At 44.1% G+C, this 19500-nt stretch overlaps 2 protein-coding genes across 5 annotated transcripts in view; one reads left to right on the plus strand and one right to left on the minus strand.

Moving 5' to 3' along the window:
• The window catches only part of VRK2 (vaccinia related kinase 2), a 71850-nt gene extending 58313 nt beyond the window's left edge, over positions 1-13537 (plus strand). For 3 of the 4 annotated variants that reach the window (XM_006016736.3, XM_025192031.1, XM_006016739.3), the window contains 2 exons: positions 6163-6333; positions 13127-13537. In XM_006016736.3, coding sequence (XP_006016798.1) covers positions 6163-6333; positions 13127-13363 — 408 coding nt within the window. In that variant the 3' untranslated portion in view covers positions 13364-13537. Of the gene's footprint in view, positions 1-6162; positions 6334-8597; positions 8690-13126 lie in introns of all 4 variants that reach the window. The other variant, XM_006016738.2, reaches the window with a different exon arrangement.
• The window catches only part of FANCL (FA complementation group L), a 55651-nt gene continuing 49475 nt past the window's right edge, over positions 13325-19500 (minus strand). Inside the window, exons 9-14 of the mRNA XM_006016735.3 lie at positions 16308-16391; positions 15640-15685; positions 15469-15550; positions 14574-14690; positions 13934-14005; positions 13325-13459 (exon numbers count right to left, since the gene is read on the minus strand). Of these exons, the coding sequence (XP_006016797.1) occupies positions 13424-13459; positions 13934-14005; positions 14574-14690; positions 15469-15550; positions 15640-15685; positions 16308-16391 (437 nt within the window). The 3' untranslated portion in view covers positions 13325-13423. The remainder of the gene's footprint in view (positions 13460-13933; positions 14006-14573; positions 14691-15468; positions 15551-15639; positions 15686-16307; positions 16392-19500) is intronic.

Raw genomic sequence — 19500 nt, forward strand, 5'->3', positions numbered from 1 at the left:
AAAGAAGTATTTGAATGACTGTGGTATTGACATCTGTAGGCCTGCATAGTAATCATTCCTAATAGAAGAGAATATCTGTTTGAGGGGGTTTTGCATGGCTAATTAACCACCAGTGAGAATATGTAATTTTTTCATGATCTCCTGATTGTCACCTTTCTCTCATGATACAATTGCATTTTATTGTAGCAAGTGGCTCACAAACCAATTGTCAGCACTATTTACGTATTGCAGAAGACAGAACAAAAGTTCATGTTTAATAAAAAGCCACTGGATTTTGATCTTGGTAATTACAGAGACTTATTTTAGGAGTTTTATTGACTTTTGTCTTTTTATCACTTTTTTTACAACAAAACAAAAAGCTATTTCAGAGAGTATTTCTCTTGCAATAATGGTCACCACTTAATCTATGCTAATTTGAGAAGCTTATTTCATTTTTTTAGTTCATAGAGTTTTCTAAACTTAATTGAAATATAAAACAGCAGTTGTTAAAAAAAAATTGTATCTGCTATCTCCTTTACTGATCTTATGTTTAGATCTCTGCTTCACAAGAATTTTAGACGTCTAAGTATCGGACATTGAATAGCAAAGGTAAAGTTATGGTCCTTCACATGTTCTTTTCATTTAGGGGCACAGCAGAAGGCAGACCCCTTCTCACAGAATGGAAGCTGAACCCATGATGTGAAGCTTACTCAATCCTGTCAGCTTAAAATAGATATTCAGAAATTAATTGCAACAGAGGAATAGTAGGTCACAGGAAAGCCAAATCAAATATATAAACATAAGAAACATTGTCTTGCTGCAAATTTTATATTTAATTTCAAACCAAAGCAATGCAAGATTAAAAAGGCAAATTTATTCTGACACTTAATATGGGGTTTTTCACGTTTCAGTCTCCATGTCTATATTCAGTTTAAGTTAATCAGCGATTTTTTTTCTCTCTATATAAAATTTTAGGTTACTATGAAAAACTGAATATCCAGATAGTTGGATGCATGAAGATTTATTTTGCAAATCTACTATGCAGTTAGATGGCGTAAGGGGTTTTTGTTAATGTTTCTCTTTCAGCTGAAAGTGCAAAATATTCAGTTTTATATTTAGCCTAAAACTTAACTTGGATATTAAAGCGGCATGAAAGACGGCATGAAAGACATTACTGAACTTGTTTGCATTGTGAGAGATTGGAGAGTTACTACAGCACTTGCTATTTGCAAGTGCACAACCCCATTAAAAGTCCATGAATGAGGAGTGTCAATTATCACTGCTGCTGTTACTTGGACACAAACAGAATTATTTTTAATGGCCAGTAACAAGGTCAGAAAGAGAGAGTTGTGCTGTTTGCAGATTACTTGATCTTAATACCAACTTCACTTAAATTTTCAGAGGGATTTCTAATACTTACTTCTTATTCTTATTGCATTAGAATAATATGCATGCTTGCACTGTTTCAAACTACATCTCTCTTCACTTTCTCAAGCAATAGATAAAGTTTAATTCATTGAAAAACTGGACATTCGACAGAAGCTTATTTCCTGAATGGCTAAAGGAGGCTTCTGCTCTTCTTCGTTGAAGTTGAGGGAGTACTATAGTTGGCTTAAGTGAGCATTGAATATAAGCAGAGGGCATAAGATATTTTATAGATTTAAAATATTCCTCTATTACTGAAAAAATAGGTTTCAAGCTGCAGTTGCTAGGGCTGACCTAGTTGCTTTTTGTGTTTGAAGACCTAAAGGCAGAACCACATCTGGGAGAGATTTTTGTTCCTAGAGGGCCAGAAGGAACTTCTGCCAGGGCTAATACACTTTGGCTGTACTGCTGACAGAGTGGACTGTTTGGCTTTGGAAAAGACTATATTTTCCACAGTCTTCCAACTTCTACCATCTTTTCTTACCTCTTCCCTTCTGCATGTTCCTGTTGCACCTTTCTTCTGTTTAATATGAGCCTCTCACTTTCTTAAAAACATAATCTACACATAAAAGGAATCGGTGAATAACCCCACCAGCCTCCTTTTCTGGTATGAGGGAGATCCTGCTTAGGTGCATTTTTTGAGTAAAACTTTGGCAGTATGACCTAAGGACAGAGAGGTGATCCTTTATGTAAGCTGTATCCAGGCCATGCTAAGCATCTAAAACGCTCTCTGTAAGCCAAGAGATGGTTGGAGTGGATCTGGAGTACTGGCAGTATTGAGATTTGCATTAGCTTCAGTCCCCAAATCGTTTGAAGGTATAGGCCCTGGAAGAGCACATGACAGCGGCCTCAACTGGAGGAAGTAAGATCCTTGAAAAACATGGGCAAGGTTTACATCAAACCAGAAAGGTTATAGCCCCTTAGACAGATGCAGATGATTAAAAGCTGACTGGATTGCTGCTGTAATGTTGTCAAGCAGCTGAGGGTCTGTGCAGCCCTAATACGTAAACCTGAGTAGCTAATGGTAGATGTAACAACCTAAGTGGTGCTGTAGCTCTGATGGTCCAGGGAATACACAAGCAACAAGATTTGCTTGGTAATATTTTTTATTAGATCAACTCTATAGTCAGGAGAGATAATGGGCTGTACCTGCTTCTTTCCCAGACCGAAGAGCAGGCATTTTATTCCTCAAAGCAGGTCTAACTTCTCTCCCAACTACTGTATGTACTCAAATCCAAGGTGCAGATTTTATCCCCAAGCAACATGGGGGGAAAGGGCCTAACCCTAGATACAAGCACTGACCCAGGGCAGGTGGTAGCTCAGCTCTGGCTTTAGCCCTGGACATAAGGCTAAAGCAGGAACTCAGCTGCCACCTACCCCAAAATGGTGTGGCTCACGTAGTAGAGGAGAAGGCTCACAATGGGAGGGGGGAAGGGGGTAGAAGTGCAGGGAAGATCCAATGGGTGGCTTGGGGGAAGCACAGGAGATCCAGAGGGCACGTGGCAGGAAGGAGAGGCACAGGGAAGGGAGTGGGGGGGCAGGCAGCAGAGGAGGTAAAGGGCGAATGGTGGGGGAGTCTGCCATCGGGAGGAACAAGTAGGAACACAGCAGGGAGGCAAGCGTAGGCATGGAGGACAAAGGGCAAGGGGGGGCAATGAGCGGGGCTTTTGCCCCCTTGCTACTGCTTTCTCTGCCACGGTGGGAGGGGGGCAGGGGATGAATTTAACTCTATAATAACTTTCTAAATTTCCATGCATAGAATCTAATTCTCAGGGAGTCATCTTAAATTGGAAATCATTTTGTACTTGTGTAAATATGATATTTAGTTCAATAAAAGATATTACCAAACAAACTAGGGGTGCACTGATAGAGATGTTGGGGGCCGATACCTACAGCTCATTTTTAAGGAGGCCTACCGGTTGATACCGATATGATTTCCAGTACAGCTACATCCAGCTGGTAAGTCTGTTGTGGTAGAAGGGGAGGAGGGAGGGAAGGGGGGGGAGCAGATCAATGCCCCCATGGTGAGGGAGGGAGTGGGGCTGGGGCAGGTGCTGCCCAGATGAGCAGGGCAGGTGCAGGCTGGAGCCATAGCTCGTCCCAGGGTGCAGGGGGGGTGGATCCCGCCACTGCACGCACCGTGGGAGGGTATGGGGGAGTGTATGCCCCTGGATCTACACGGGTGCGATGGAGGGCTGCAGCCGTTGACTGGAGCTGGGGCTGCGCCAGGCTCTTCTCGACAGTGGTGGGCAGCAGCAGTGCTGGGAAGGGACTACGGGGGGGGCTGCAGCCACCCAAAATTTCACCATAGACCCTCCCAGCGCCACTGCCACCCACCCGAAGCAGCTCCGGCTCGTTCCCAGTGCATGGGTTGAGCTGGGGCCATGCTGGGCAGGTGGCAGTGGTGCTGGGAGGAGGTTTGGAAGGGGCTCTGGCAAAATTTGGGGCTGCTGCAGCCCCCACTCCCACTGCCACCTGTCCTGAGCCCAGCCCCTGCTGAGAAGACTCTGGCTCCAGCCGGGAGCTGTAGCCCACCTGTCCTGCCCTGTGCGGATCCAGGGGGCACACCCACACCCCCTGAATGAGCTGTAGCTCCGTCCCACCCTGGCCTGGTTGGGCAGTGCCTACCCCAGCCCCACTCCCTCCCTTACCATGGGGGGCATTGATCTACCCCCCACACCAGACTTAGCAGCTTACTGGGATGTGATCCTTGCTGCACTGTGGCTTGGGCATTTATCAGCCAAATTATCGGTCACATCAGGCCAATTTCCAGTACAGCCAGTTTTCTTTATATCGGTGCCAGTGCGATATAGAGACCAGTGTGTCAGTACACCTCTAAAACAAACCTTGATTTTCACCATAAGAAATTGATACTTTCTTCTACCCTCTCCTGTACCTGCCTTCACCCAACATCACCCCCCTCAGGGTCATTTGGACTGGGTTTCAACCAACTTTTTTTCAGTAATGCCCTAGTCTGAACTAGGCAAGGTACTGAACTGCACTATGTCAAATGAGAAATCTTGATAACGGCTGTATTGTTAATGGACCTTTTTACATGTGCTCTGGGGTGCAGCGGGGAGCACTTTAATTAGAGAAGCTCTTGGGAGCCACTCTAATTAAAACACCTGCAGTATCTCAGAGCATCCTCCCTGCATGTGTATAGGTGCCCCCAGGTTCTTGCTCAGCTCTAATTGGAATACTTTGAACCCACTGCTTCCATACCAAGCTATTGGAAGTAAACCCTGTCATATCAGTTCACTGTCTCATTGTCACTTCCTGTCTGCAGTGAGAGAGACCAAATCTTTATTTTTCTATTTTGTTTACTACATTTCTAAGAACCGGACTTTTTAGATTTCTAAAATGGTAGGACTAAAACCACTGGGGATAAAGCTGTTAAAGAAAAAAAGGCTGAGCACACACAGGACCCTCTGATAGATTTCAGATATAACATTGCACATAAGACTACTGCAGCCTTATATTTTTTAAACCACCCTCCATATTTCAGCATGTACAGAATGTCTTTACTTCAACAAGGCTAGTGGAGATAGGATATAGTGTTTCAAAGGTGCCTAAATGCTATTTTCAGCCATGAATTAGTTTTCAAACTTTCAAAACATTAGTAACTTTCAGTAAGACTGTGGTTTTTCAAAAGAACTTTATTTCTTTGTGAAATTTGCAGTTTTTGTGCCTAATTAATTGATAGCATGAAAAGGAGGTAGATTTATTTCATTTTTACTAGCTGTAGTAAGAAAAAAGCCCTTGTGCAGAGGGTCACATGCAATATTACTACTGTTCAGTTGTTCAGTATGCCAGAAGTACAGAACAGCACCGTGTAGCTTACTGGTTGTTTTAGCTACATTTACTTTACAGATTACACGTGACAAAAACAGGCTCACAGTTGAGAAAAACTTGGCTGAAACTGTTTAGAACATACTTCCCAGCACATTAGCAACCTATGGGAAAATACACATTTTCACTGCAGTTGAATTATCTTGACTTGAAGAGTTCATGATGATTACTTAATTGTTTTTATACCAGTGGTGCTCACTCAACCTTTTGGCCTTGCCCACCAGATGATTGGTGCAGGGTTGGTCCATGAGCCTGATCTGCTGCAAGGGTGGTGCATGGGGTTATCCTGTGGGTCTGATCTGGCTGGAGAGTGACCCAATATGCCAGCTGCAGTACTGTCTAGCAGGACCACATCATCCAGCCCGTGAGGTTCTCCACAGGTCTGGAAAGCTGGCAGTGGAGGAGCAGCAATTAATGCTGCTGCTACCCTCTGACAAATCCCACCATGGTTTCTGGACCTGTAGGGAGACCTGCAGGCTCCATGACCTGGCCATTGGCTGGATCTGGCCCATGAGCTGGAGGCTGACTACTGCCATTTTGGACAGGTTTTCTTTGGACTCATTGCAATGGTAGAAGATTTATTTATAGTTCATCATTTAAACTATAGCTTCCTAGTTACATTCCCATTAATTCATTAGCTTGATAACCAAATAATTCTAAAATCAAAACTTCATAGAAATTCCCCAGTCAATCATATACTTGCTAACAGCAGCATATGTAAGCACTAGCCTTGTCCTGTTTGCAGGAAAGGCTTTTCTGAGAACAATTTTCTTGGCATTTCTACTTCCATTTTTTAGTCTTTTTTTAAAGCTTACCCTTGCATTTTTTGTGCTGTATTTTAAACACAAGTTTCTGTTGAATGTTTTTGCTTATGCCATGCTATTAAACAAACATACATTAAACATACAGGGTGATTTACCAAAGCCTACACGAAGACAATTTCAGCAGAAGCAGGGGAAGCTAGAAGATAAAGAACTTAACCATCTAAGAAAAACTGGTCCTACAATAACAAAGAGACGACAAGATGAAGGTAAAGAGGTTGAATTTAACAGGATGCTAAAACATGAAGAACCACAGCTGGTAAGAACTTTTATAGAGTTACTTTAGAACCGTAGTTCTCAACTTTTTCAGGCTCATGGCATCCCTCCATAACTAATTCAGCAAGCATTTGACCAGAATACATGTTCAGAATTTTATCCTATGTCCATTTGTGATCACAGATAGAAAAAAAGGAGGGAGAAAATAAACTATTAGTAGGGCTGATACTATTTCAAAGGAAGCATCTCAAATGCCAAATGCAGGATCCCAGAGATGTTGCCTTGTGCAGGGAAGGGGGAAAAGGTGAGGGAAAGAAAGGGAGTTGTGCTGAGCATATAGGAATGGGGTGAAGGGGAAAGAACTGAGCAGTCTTACATTCAGTGGCATGGGCTCACATAGGGACTGCAGGCACTCACCCTTACTCACCCTCTGTTGCATTAACCCTCTCACAGCTGCCACCAATTTACGTGTAGATCAGGGCTGTGAAAGGGTTAACAAAGTGGTGACCATCACACAGCGGTGGGGTGGAGGGGGTGGGCAGAAGCTGTGAGCAGAGCAAAAGGCTACAGCTGGAGCACACTCTTGTCTCGGCACTTCCTGGGCTGACCCTGTATGCTTCTCCCAGAAACAGAGGGGTGTGGGACAGTCCTACCTGCCCTGCACATCTGTTACCAGGAAATCATGAAGTTGGCCTGGGAAGGGCTGTGGCTGCAGTCACAGCTGCTTCCCAATCTGCCTCCACAAGAAGTGAGTGGGGCATTTAAACTTGGTTGCAGCAGCATCCAAATCATAGCATCCCTGAAACGAGCTCGTTTGTACCCAGGTTGAAAACCACTGCATTAGCATATGTGCACAACACACATGGCACACTTGAAATCCTGAAAAGTTATCAGCTTTGATGGCTTTAAACTTCCTGCAAAAATAACAAACTCAGTATTTCCATGAGTACTGGATGTTGGCATATGTTTAGATTTGCACAACCAATACATTAAATTAGAAAAATATTAAATTTATTTATTCCCTTATCCATACATTAGTGTAGCACTAGTTGTGTAGCTAATCTTGAACATTACACCTGTAGTCCAGGTGTTAAGGAATTCCCCAATGATCACACTCTTATCTAGTGGTCACTAGCCAAGTAAGTGTTTGAAAGCATGTCACACTGTACCTTCTCTAATTATAGGGGGAAACTGGATTTTCTAATAGCCTTGTTTTTTGTACATGACTGTAGTGTTTTGTTTTTTTAACAACACATACTATTTAACATTATTTCAGAGTCAGAATTCAACTAATTGTGGCCCACTAGCTCAATTTTATTGTTTGAAGGGTTTGAAAGTACTCATTCACTGCCATATATACAAGGCCAAGGCAGACTTAGGGCACGTACAGAAGTGACATTTTATTGCACAATCTAGCCCCTGAAAGTGCTCTACAGCCATGACCTAACACATGTGCACAGCTGCAGAGCACTTCTGAACTGGTTGATCGTGTGAAAAATTAAAGCTTGTCTAATCAGGTAACAGATTATGGCGCTCTGCTTTAGACTGCCTTAGGGAACTTTTGTTCTGCTGGGGGTAATTTTTCAAACAGAGGTGGGCTGACAGCAGAGAGAGAAAAGGGAGCAGCAGCTGATGCTTGACTTGAGCTGGGGGGGTGGGAGCTGGAATAGAGCACCTCACCTCACAGCCCCTGCCAACTACCCCAGGTGGTGTATTGCAGGTGGGAGGGTGGACCAGATCTTCAAGACAAGGGGTATCTGTTCCACCCCTCCCCTTGCAGGTTCTGCCAGGCTGCTTGAGAGCCTGAGCTAGGGTGGGGGGTTTGGAACAGAGCCCCTCACCTAGGGTCTTGGTCCAGCTCCCCCAATCCCCCAGCTGGAATAGCTGTGGGGTGGAGGGACATGAGGCAAAGGAGCAGGCAAGCTTGATTTCCACCCCTTTCCCCCACCCCAACAGGTGAACATCTGCTGGGTTTGGGAGGGTAGTGCTCTAGCTCATGATGCTTTATACAAGGCACCATGAGTTAGAGTGGGGTGAATGCCTGTCACCATGCTTACTGCTCAGTTTTACATTTTATGGGAAATAAACATCCTCTCAAGATTTTGGTAGTGTAGGGTGAGGAACAAAACACCCCTCAGCAAGAGAAGACATGTTTCTATCCCCTCTTTCTTATTGCAGATTCATTTCAACACTGAGCAATATTCTTGGATGAGAACTTAAAGTTCACAGAGAAAATTATTTATTAAGCACAAAATATAGCTTTAAAATTAGCTTTATTAATAATCTAAAAATCTTTGCTTTGTGCAGTCTGCTGATCCCTGTATTGAGAGTCCTGTACAAGGCAGCAAAGTGAAGCAGAAACAGCACAGCTGTGCCAGAGGGCGTCAGTCAGTCAAGTGGTGAGCACAACAATTTTGGAAGGATCAAAGCTAATAGAAAAATGGCTAGACTGAAACAGTCTCTGGAGCCCTGACTGGTAACCAGACTGGAAGAGGCAAATCAGATGCTATTTTCATGCAGAATTTTTTTTTTTGTGGGGTACTGGCTGTAAATGTTTCTGGATGCCACCCTACCTCCTTCTCCCTTTCCACATAGCTATGCAAAGTTACTCTCTATTTGAAACCAACTGCTTTTGGTTTTCCAGCCAGGTAGTCCATTCCCCACATTTTGAAGAAGAAGAAACACTGGCCCCAACCATTGTTCAAGGGTAACAGCTTAAGCTATGTATATAGTCCTTGTAGATCAGGGGTGTCCAACCTTTTTGAATGTGGGGCCGGATCACGAACTTTTTATCACCCAGTGGGCTGGCGAGCCATATTCAAAGACCTCACAGGAAGCGGTATCACATCAGGAAGTGATATCACGTGACCTTTGACACCAATGAAATTGCAGGAAGTGACAATGAAATGGGTCTAACCAGTTCAAAACTCTCCCTCTAAATGACTCATTTCCTGGATCTCAGCAAGTAAGCTGGAGTTGTCAGATAATATGCAAGCATCACAGAGCTGTTAATGTCAGCGCAGAAGGGAAGCGCAGCTGCACGTGTGGAGCCCGGAGTCTGTGCAAGGGCCCGCAGAGGCGCTCAGGCCCCACGCCTGTAAACGGAGCAGGATTTGGCGCTTCTTGGCGCTGAACCGATGCTCCCCTTGCAGCACGTCCCCGGGGCCACGGGCTTCCACTCTGCGCCTAACCATGCCACACTCTTCCGCGGCCTGGCCCCACAGCCGCCCCGTGCTGGGCATGGAGCTGCAAGAAACCTTGCCGGGGCGGGCCCCGACCCGCTGGGGGATCCTGGAGTCCAGCAGGGGCAGCGCGGCGGGAGATGTCATGAGGACAGCAGAAAGGCGGCTTCAACTGCATGCCGCTTTTCCTGGCCAGTGCTGACCCGGCTGGGTCTGTTCCATCCGGGGCAGTATCAGTTGAAGCTGGCTTCCCACATGCTGTTGGGGACGGGAGGAGGCCAGCCAGGTCAGCACCAGCCAGCAGACGTGGCAGTGGAGCCATGTGTCGCGAGGGAAGGGATGATCCTGGCCGGAGCAGCAGGGGCTCAGCTGCATTTCCCCCCTACCTGCACCGGTCAGTCCCGAGTGGCACACGGCTCCACCGCCGCTTCTGCTGGCTGGGGCTGACCTGGCCGGCCTCCTGCCGTCCCCAGCAGCATGTGGAAATCCGGCTTCAGCTGGGATGGGACAGACCTGCCTGGGTCAGCACCAGCCAGCAGAGGTGGTGGTGGAGCCGTGTGCTGCTCAGGACTGACCAGCGCAGGTAGGGGGAAAGTGTACCTGAGCCCCTGTCGCTCCGGCTGGGCTCATCTTGCCCCGAGCGGCACATGGCTACTCCTCTTCCCACGCGCACTGCGTCGGCAACGTCAAGCTGATGCAGTGCGTGTGGCAACCTTGTCCCTTCCCCAGCCCTTCATCAGCCATTAGGAAGTTGCTGAGGGGAAGGGAGAGGGACAAGGGGCGGAAACGAAAGTCAACTGTGTTTACTTTTGTTTCCTGTCGCAGCACCGCGGACCACAGAAAATACCTTGGTGGGCTGCATGGTGGACAAGCCTGTGGTAGATCTTGTTGCTGTGGAGTAGTGTTGGGATTTATACTTTTGCCTTTTTTTTACATTGAATTTAGAAGGCTAGGATAGGAAGGTATACTTGGTGTTTTTTGCAGTATGACTGGTTGTGTGATCTATAAAATTAGAAGAGACGTTCTAGGAATAGAGAAGAAACAAGAGCTACATGCAGGAAAGCATAAACAGCAAGTTGCAGAGCCCAAGCAAAGGAATAAGTGTGGCAAGTTTTATATATGGTTATGTCTAAGTTCTTTTGGGGTGGCATTTTGAACACTGGCAAGAAGCCAGGCTTATTGAAGTCACATTACCAAGGCAGTATGAGTTGTGGCATTATCTATGGGGTGAGAAGGATAGAGGGGCAATTTCATTTAAGTTGTTACAGGTTTAGAAGCAGCTTGTTTGTGAGAAACTGTTGGTAATGAGCAGGAATCCTTGTTTTCTGTTTAAAAATCCCAAATTCTCCAGTTAAACCCTGCCCCAAAATCCACATTTTTCTACTATTAAAATCAAACACCACTATATATTAGTTGAACACAACTTTTATTGAGATTTTTACAATTTTAAAGCAATTTGGAAGCCTACTGGTGCCTCAGTCATTTTAGAAAATATATTCTAAATTCCTACGTATTTTGACGTTTTGCTTTTATCATGGAAAACCAGAGCTCTCTCTGCCCCCTTCACTCACCAGGATGCAGGTTCCCCCCTGCTCCCCTGCAGCTTTGTGGTGCTGAGCAGCCCTGATATGCTGGTGCCCTGCCCCTGCCATTGCCCCTCACTTGCAAGCCATAGTCCTATTCCCAGCCAACAGGCTGGTGGCCCAGCTAGTATCCCTCACTCCTGACTCTGTCCCCTGGTCCTGCTAGGGCTGCTTACTCCTGACCCAGTCCCCTCCATCCCCAGTTTATGAGGAAGGGAGTGAGCATGTGGGGGAGGGGGGGCATGTGTGCCCGGAGACTTCTGTGCCCACAGTGGGGATACAGGGCTGCAACTGGGCCGGACCAGGTCTGGGCAAGAGCTGCCTCTGCAGCCCAGCAGGCAGAACCCAGCATGGGATGGAGCACTGTGCTGCCACAGCCACCAATGTGAGGCACACCATACCTGGCTGGCAGCAGCAGGGTCAGAACTCCATGCCACTGCTGCGCCACACCTTGGCAGCCATGGGGGCATGGTGCTTCTGCCTGCTGAGCCATGGAATTGGCTCTTGTCTGGAGCTAGTCTGGCCTTGCTGCAGCCCCATGCCCTGCTGTGGGTGCAGAAGTCTCAGAGGGCACATGCCCCCCCACCCCATCGCCTGTGCTGTCCCACCTGCTATACTTACCTGGAGGGAGCTGCTCTCCACTACTGCTTGTCCCCCACATGTGCACACGCACGTGCTTGTGGTATCCCCTGCCTCCAGTTGCACTCCTCAGCCTCAAGCAGCCCCTTATAGGCTGGAATTCTGCCAGCCTGCAAAGGGAAACCCATGGTTTCTTATGTTTTTTTCCTTTAAAGGGGAAATCTGTGATGTTCTCTTTTAAAGGAGAAAATCTGCATTTCTTCCAGTGAATGGAAAACTTGGATCCCTGGTAATGACATTGCAGTCAAAGGCATGGGTGCATAATGGGAAGGGAGAGTTGTTTTAGCCCTTGAAGTTTTTTTGTTTTTATTTTGGGGTGGGGTTTTTTTTTGGGGGGGGGGGTTGGAGGCAGTACATCCAGAACAATGCAGTAGTTACAATGCTGAACAGATGTAGACTTGAGAATAGCCTTCATAGCAAAGTAATCAGGAAAGCAGGTATGGCCTAGGTATAAAGAAAAGTTGAGCAAGAACAGAACATACAGTACACAGAGGGAGAGAAAACCAAAGAGAACCTTTAAGAAGCAGTCAGAAATAGAGGTTGCATGTAATGGCATTTCAGCATCCATGGAGGAGAGTGTTTGGTTAAATGATGAGTGGGAGTCAGAGGTGAAGATGCATCCTGCGTTAAGTAGTCAGAAAGCTGTTGATTCTGGAAAAAAAAATAATGCTACACTATCCTCCACTACAGCTATAAAGACAGAATAAATTTAGCTGTGCCATGACAGGGTAAAATGATATTGAGTGTATTAGAACAGATGGACAGATGAACCAAACTTCAGAGTTCAGTATATAGTTCCAGGCTGAAACTTCATGAGCAATAACTGTGAAAACTACAAATGTATACAATTTTAGGGCAAAGTTAAAAGTATATAAAACTTTAACCATTGCTTTAAAAAATAAAAATAAAATAATTCTAATTTTTTTCAAAACATTTATTCTATGTGCTTTATAGATTTTCTTTCTAGTTGCAGATTAAATCACATCTAAATTTACATACTTGGAAATCTTCACACATTAGTTTCACCTAACATGTTTACAAAATCCATAGAGCAATATCAATTCAGCACACTATTAGGAAATTCTGACACAAATCAGAATTTGTACTTTACTGAACTGCTTTGCCTAAGCTTTCCCCTAACAGTTAATGCATCAGAATATTTTAATCCTAGGGTTGGTCACCTACAGCCTATTGGCAACCCAAATCCAGTTTACAGAGCCAAGGGATTTTAGTGGTGGAGGCATGCCCATGCCACACTGTAGCCATACAGCAAGGAGAAGTGTTGGCAGTGACTGGATTCCAGCATCAGCCCAGCCTGGACCTGAGCTGAGTCATTTGGGCCCGCTACTGGAAACCTTTGTCAACTGTTGTTTTGAATGTTTTGACTCAAATAATCATTCACAATTAAACCTGGAAACTTTTTTTTCTGCAGGAAAAACCTGTAAGACATGACCACCATCCCCAGACAGTTTTTTGGGAAGTTGAAAAGAGAAGCCACCAAAACAGAACTTCACGTTCACCAAAATCTTTGCAAGAAATCAGCGGTGGCATGACAACTACTTCTGCATCTAGTAGTTTTAACCTTACATCTTCTGATGAAATATACAAGTATAGCATAACTATAGTTGTACTTCTGGTACTAATATTTCTTTCTTTATATTTTCTTTGATGTCACTACTTTGAACTTCATACTTCAATTGAAGACTTCTCAGAGATGTTCAGGCTCTTTTCAAAGTTTCTTCATGGACATTTTCAGAGTTATTGGCTTAAAAAAAGATTTTGTAAAATAATACTGTAAATGCAGACCTTCTGAACATTAAGATTTATTAAAAACCATCAACTACACTTGTTTATTATTGAAGATCTAAAAAAAAGTAATTAGGTTGTTTGCAATATACAGCTTGGTTATATTGCCAAGTAGGGGTTCCTTCTGAGAGTAGTACAAAAAAGTTTAAATCTCTTCTAATGATAGAGAATTTTAGTATTAATTGTTATCTAGACATTTAGGTCTTTTGTTTTCAGCAAATATAATTAAATACTGGGGTATGCAGAATTACTCCATATTTTATATATTTCTGTCCCACTGGAAAAAACATGCATAAAACCTCCCACAGAAGTTAGTCTGACCAACTTTTAATTTTCTTTTCATTCTTAAGGAGGGGAAAAGGGTGGGGGAGATTTTCCTATGCTCCAGTGCTGTATTTTGTTCAAACATACTCTTCCTAAAATATTTCCTTACCTTGTTACAATATGGACATTCGCCAAAGATGACATGAAAGCTCTGCCTGCTGGAAGGGAGACTTTGTAACCACTACAAAATAAAATAATGAAAATTTAAGAGCGACTGGTAGTGCACTTGGAACATAAGCACGATCAATTCTGTTGGATGAGTTTCATTTACCAACTCATTATGAAGATCCTGATTCTGGAAACTAAAAGCAGCATAGCTCTGTCCACTGACTCTCAGTAGCTGTTCACACCACTCCCTTGGTGGTTTTCAGAGCCATAAAATTAAACAGTGGTATTCCTGGAGCTCTAATTTCAACTGGGGGTAACCCCAGTAATTAGATCCTTTATAACCACAGAATTAAATAAGCCTTCAGAAGCAAAGAATGTGCCTTATTAAGAAAGGCCGAACAAGTAAATGGTAAGAAGAAACATGAAGGGAAGCAATAATAAGAATATGTGAGTGGTGGTTAGTCATTCTAATTCATAACTTTTCCAGTAATCCCTCTCTAGTCCTAGCGAATCATATGGATTACTTCACTCGAGCAATCTGAGTTGTACCCATCATGCAGTCATGCAATGGACACAGAAACATATACCTATAGTTTGTGAATGAGGGTTAAATGAATTTTCTCACTATAATTTTTTTTTACCTCATATAAGCAAGCCTGATGGAAAGGCTGTCCGCAGCGTGGATCATCACATACTTGATCTGGAACAGTGCCATCAAGTCTGTAAGCATAGCAGATACCACAGTCCATAGAAAAGTCCTAAAAAAATGCAGACCAGATGAACTGATAAGTGTTAGCCAAGATTAAAGTAAAAAACAAAGTAGAATAATTACTTTTTACTTAAACTATTAAATGAGTTTAAAGTGCATTTTACTCATTCTGAGATTAGTGTTAGCAGCAAACAGAAATAAAATCAACAAGGTAATTTTTGTCCTAACAGACTCCTGTGCCTAAAACCAATGTCCAGACTTGCACATGCAGCTTTTTAACTTCAGTAGTTAATATTCTTGGGCCTCATCCCTTTAAACTACAATGAACTGTCACTTTATTAGACACACAGCCTCACAGCAAGATATTAATTTTTAATTTAAGAATTCTAGATTTTCACAAGTAAGAGCCAACCTTGTAATCCAATGTTACAGCATTGTCAGAAATTAATTCCAAGTTGGTCTGAAATGCACCATTATTTGGATGGCCTCTTGTCCCCTCTAAGCAGCTCTACCTAATTAGAAATTTAAGTCATCAGCATCTATAACAGAATGAAGTTTGGATTTTCCATATCTCATTTGCTACTCTGGAACTTGCTTTTCCATTTCAATAGTGATGCTTTACTGTTTAGAGACCATATGGAAGTGTGCACCTGTAACCAAAGTTTAACAAGCTCTGAAAAATCTTGCTTGAGTTTCAGAAGTCTTTATTACTATGCATCAATCTCCTTTCAGCACCCCTTTACTGTTCACCGATACAAGATGACCACTGTGTCATCAGCCTGTGTTATTCAGAAATGAGGATAGTGCATCAACAAAGAGCAACTTACAGACTTTTCTAGTACAATACGAGATGGGAACTCTATTTCTAAAACCTCCTTCAAATTTTGTAATAAGCGGACTTCTGGATTCCTACAAGTAGGGGGGAAAAAAAACACTTTAAAACGGAGACAGCAAAGGGGAGGTTTTTAAATTAAAACCTTACTGCTGAAAACACTTACCACAAGTGCATATTGTTGTTCAGCTTAATTTTCAAAGGATTTACTACTGCAAATAATATAGAAAAGTATTTAAAACATTCTTCACAAGAAAAAACAACCCTTACATTTCAGCACATACAGACCAACTTTAAAACTATTTAATGTCTAGGTACCTTTTTTAAAACCTAACCTATTATTAGATTTGGAAACTGATTTAACAACTACATTACATTTGAGATATCATACACCAATTAAGATATGTTCTCTTCTTACCCCAAAACTTAGCAAGAAGCAGAAAGTTTAGAAAATACTTTAAAAACATTTCTACACAATAGTAGGGAATTGGTAATAGTTTACTTGGCACTAAAACAAAAATAGGAAAAATAGACACACTGATGATTACATAATTATCTTTCTGAATAATTCTTTACAGGACACAGGGTTTCCCTGATATTGTTTGGGAAGGACTAAATCGTTTTAGACCTGCATATTAATAGTACAGAATAGCATGTAACAAATTCACTCTTGCATTAAGAGCCTGTATGAGAGCTTATGCAGCAGGCACCAATCTTTTTTTACTTTATATTCTAAACAGAACTTCAAACAACTAAATCTAACACATTAAAGAAGCTTTTCAGTAAACTACCATAGACCAGCCACTAAGCCTGAGATATTAAAAGACTGCTTACCATGGTCTGCACCAAGAAAGAAACACTCAGGAAGCATAGCTGGATGCCTGGGATCTACCTCAAGGTTTATTGAAACATTGTTTCCTGCCATGAGAGGGCATACAAATAGAAAGTGAAGCTTTCCTTTGTAATCAGAAAGCACTTAAGTTTTTCAAATGAGTTATTCTGAGTATGCCTGCAATTTAATAAACAGTTTTTAAATTACTAAAATACAGCATTAGTTTCAGACCCAGAATTTGATGCTACAAATTCCTGTTCACCGTGAATAGGATTAGGCCATCGGCTAAACTCCTCAAAAATTAACTCTACTAAACACACAAGATATAAACAACCAGGAGAATTACCATATGCTAAGTATATTCCATTTTGGTAGACTTTGGACATGACAAAATGGTTAAAAGCCAGGAACTTCACCATTTGTCAATTAAAATATTTAAGACATTGCTCTTAATAGGTTTAGGTCAGTGGTTCTCAACTCTCAGGCCGCATGTGGCCCATGTGATATCCTGTTAAAAATTAAAAGTAAAGATTGCTGCTTGCAGTTTGTTAGGGGGAAGAACCATAGGAAATGGCAAGTTTCCCCTTGCAGGCTGGCAGAGTTTCAACCTGTAAGGGGCTGCTTGGGGCTGGGGAGGTGGGTATCAGAGGCAGGGGGAACCACATGCACATGGCAGCAAGGCAGCATGGAGAGCAGCTCCCTCCAGGTAAGTCGGGGGGGTGGGGGAGAGGGGAAAGCAGACTGAGGCCCCCCACAGTGAAGGAGGGTGGGAGGCAGCAGAGTAGGGCAGGGTTGGGGCTGGGGGATGCTGCCCAGCTGGGGCACTGCATGGGGCCCAGGGCCAGGGTGGGAACGTGTGGCCACAGGGCCTGGCCGGGTAGCAGGATGGAGTAGCAGGCAGCTTGGCCAGGGGACAGCAGGGGCTGACTCCCCACTGCTGCATGCACTCCCAGGGAGGGAGGCATGTGCCCCCCAGATTTGGGTACGGGATGGGGGCAAATGTGGGCTTCATGCTGCAGGCTTGGGGCTCCCTGCCCTGCTGCCCTCTGCCTGGGGTCCTCCACAGTAGAGCGGGCAAGCCTTGGTGCTATTACCAGGAGCTTCATGGCGCAGCAGGGGGCTGCAAGTCCAGGCCCTGGTCCCATAGCCCTGGCAGCTGAGGGCCGCCTCAGCTGTGGGATGCAGCCCAATACATTGGGAGCTGCAAATGTCGTCCACTATGGTAAATAGGTTGAGAACCAACGGTCTAGGTAAATAAGGGTTACATTTTCATTTTTAAATCATTACAATTTAATGCAACCTTAAACATGCACAGTCCACTTGAAATCTCCCTCAAGTCTAAAAATAAACAAATTAAAAGTAAATTTCAGTTAGTACAAATAACCCTGATGATTCTCTGTCATCATTTATGGTGGTGGTACAATCACATTCCTATTTTGTTGGGTTTTTTTAAATCTATTACTATATGCATACCTTCATAAACTCTGGAAACTAACCAAATGACTGTGAACAAAGTGTTGCCAAATGCACTTTTAGGAGTTATTTAATAGGAAAAGATTCTTCAGACAGAAGCTAATATTTCAAATATGACTAGATTGAAGCAAATCCAGTGATAAATTAACTTTCAATATGAGCAAGGATAAATATTAATGTTATATCAGAGCCACCAAGAGGTGGCTTTTAGGACAAACAAGACAGCTTTTATTTCAAAATTTGATAAAAGGTTGCGTTTTGCAGCGTAATTCTAAATGCACTGCTTATGCAGCCCAGCAGCTTGGAGAGCAGTGTGACTAGATTGAAGCAAATCCAGTGATAAATTAACTTTCAATATGAGCAAGGATAAATATTAATGTTATATCAGAGCCACCAAGAGGTGGCTTTTAGGACAAACAAGACAGCTTTTATTTCAAAATTTGATAAAAGGTTGCGTTTTGCAGCGTAATTCTAAATGCACTGCTTATGCAGCCCAGCAGCTTGGAGAGCAGTGTCCAGCCAGTATTGGGCTGGGGTTGGAGCAGGGGTAGGGGGCAGGACGGAGCCACAGGTGGCTTGTCCAGGGGGCACAGGTGGTGGGGCAGGGGGAGCAGCTCCCCACCACTGCACACATCCCTGGAGGAAGCAGGGGCCTCAGATTTGTGCACAGGGCAAGAGTGGGCTCCCCACTGTGGGCTTGGGTCCAGGGGCTGTGCTGGCCTCTTCCCGGCAGGGGCCTGGGCCAGGACTCCTTGCAAGGTGGGCAGCAGTGGCACTGGGAGAGGTGGCTATGGTGAATTTTGGGGTGGCTGTAGCCTACCCGGTAGCCACTGCTCCCAGCATCACTGCTGCCCACCCTGAGTGCAGCCCTGGCTTAGCTCCCGCCACCGGGAAGAGGCCAACAAAGTTCCTGACCCCAAGCCCACAGCGGGCAGCCTGCCCTCACCCCACAAACAGATCTGGGGAAACATGCCCCCCATGCCTCTCCTGGGGATGCACACAGCAGCAGGGAGCTGCCCCCTTTGCATTCCCCCACAGCTCCATCCTGTGCCACACCATGCCCTGGCTAGCAGCCCCTGCCCCATTCCCCTCACTGTGGTGGCTGTGATCTGCCCACACCCCTTACCTCCCCCACACCCTCTTTCACACACAGACTTACTGGCGAGATGCTGCTCTCCAAGCTGGTGAGCTGCATTTCTGGCCATGTGCATACTGCAGCTGTGCATATACATGCAACATTTATCAGTGACATTATTGGCCACACCACCCAAATAAAGCAAATTGCTGCTAATGTCAATTTTTCTTTTATCGGTACCAATATGATATAGACTGAGATATCTGTACACTTCTAGTGAGAACTAGTTTGTGCCCAGGGAGGCACAAGTGAGAATGGACTAGATAAGTAAAGAAAGTACTCTCTCATGTAGGGTGCAGACTGCTGATGTATCACAAAATTTTAGAGGGTATACTGTGGAGATGAGGTATCAGAAAGGAGGTGAAGAATAAGCTATCAATGCATGTCCAAGGCTGACCAGCTAGGGAGAAAAGGTCAGGAACACTAATAAGAGACTGTAGGTGTGTCTACATGAGACATTTACTGCAAAGTTGTCCAATTAGGTCCACTGTAATTAGTCTTGGTGTCTACACCTGTGGCCCTATTCAGCCACAGGAAACTAATAAACTTCACAGCAGGGTAGTGCTATCTTGCTGCAGAACTTTTTG

Source organism: Alligator sinensis, unplaced genomic scaffold, assembly GCF_000455745.1.
Source record: "Alligator sinensis unplaced genomic scaffold, ASM45574v1 scaffold219_1, whole genome shotgun sequence".
Lineage (NCBI taxonomy): Eukaryota > Metazoa > Chordata > Crocodylia > Alligatoridae > Alligator > Alligator sinensis.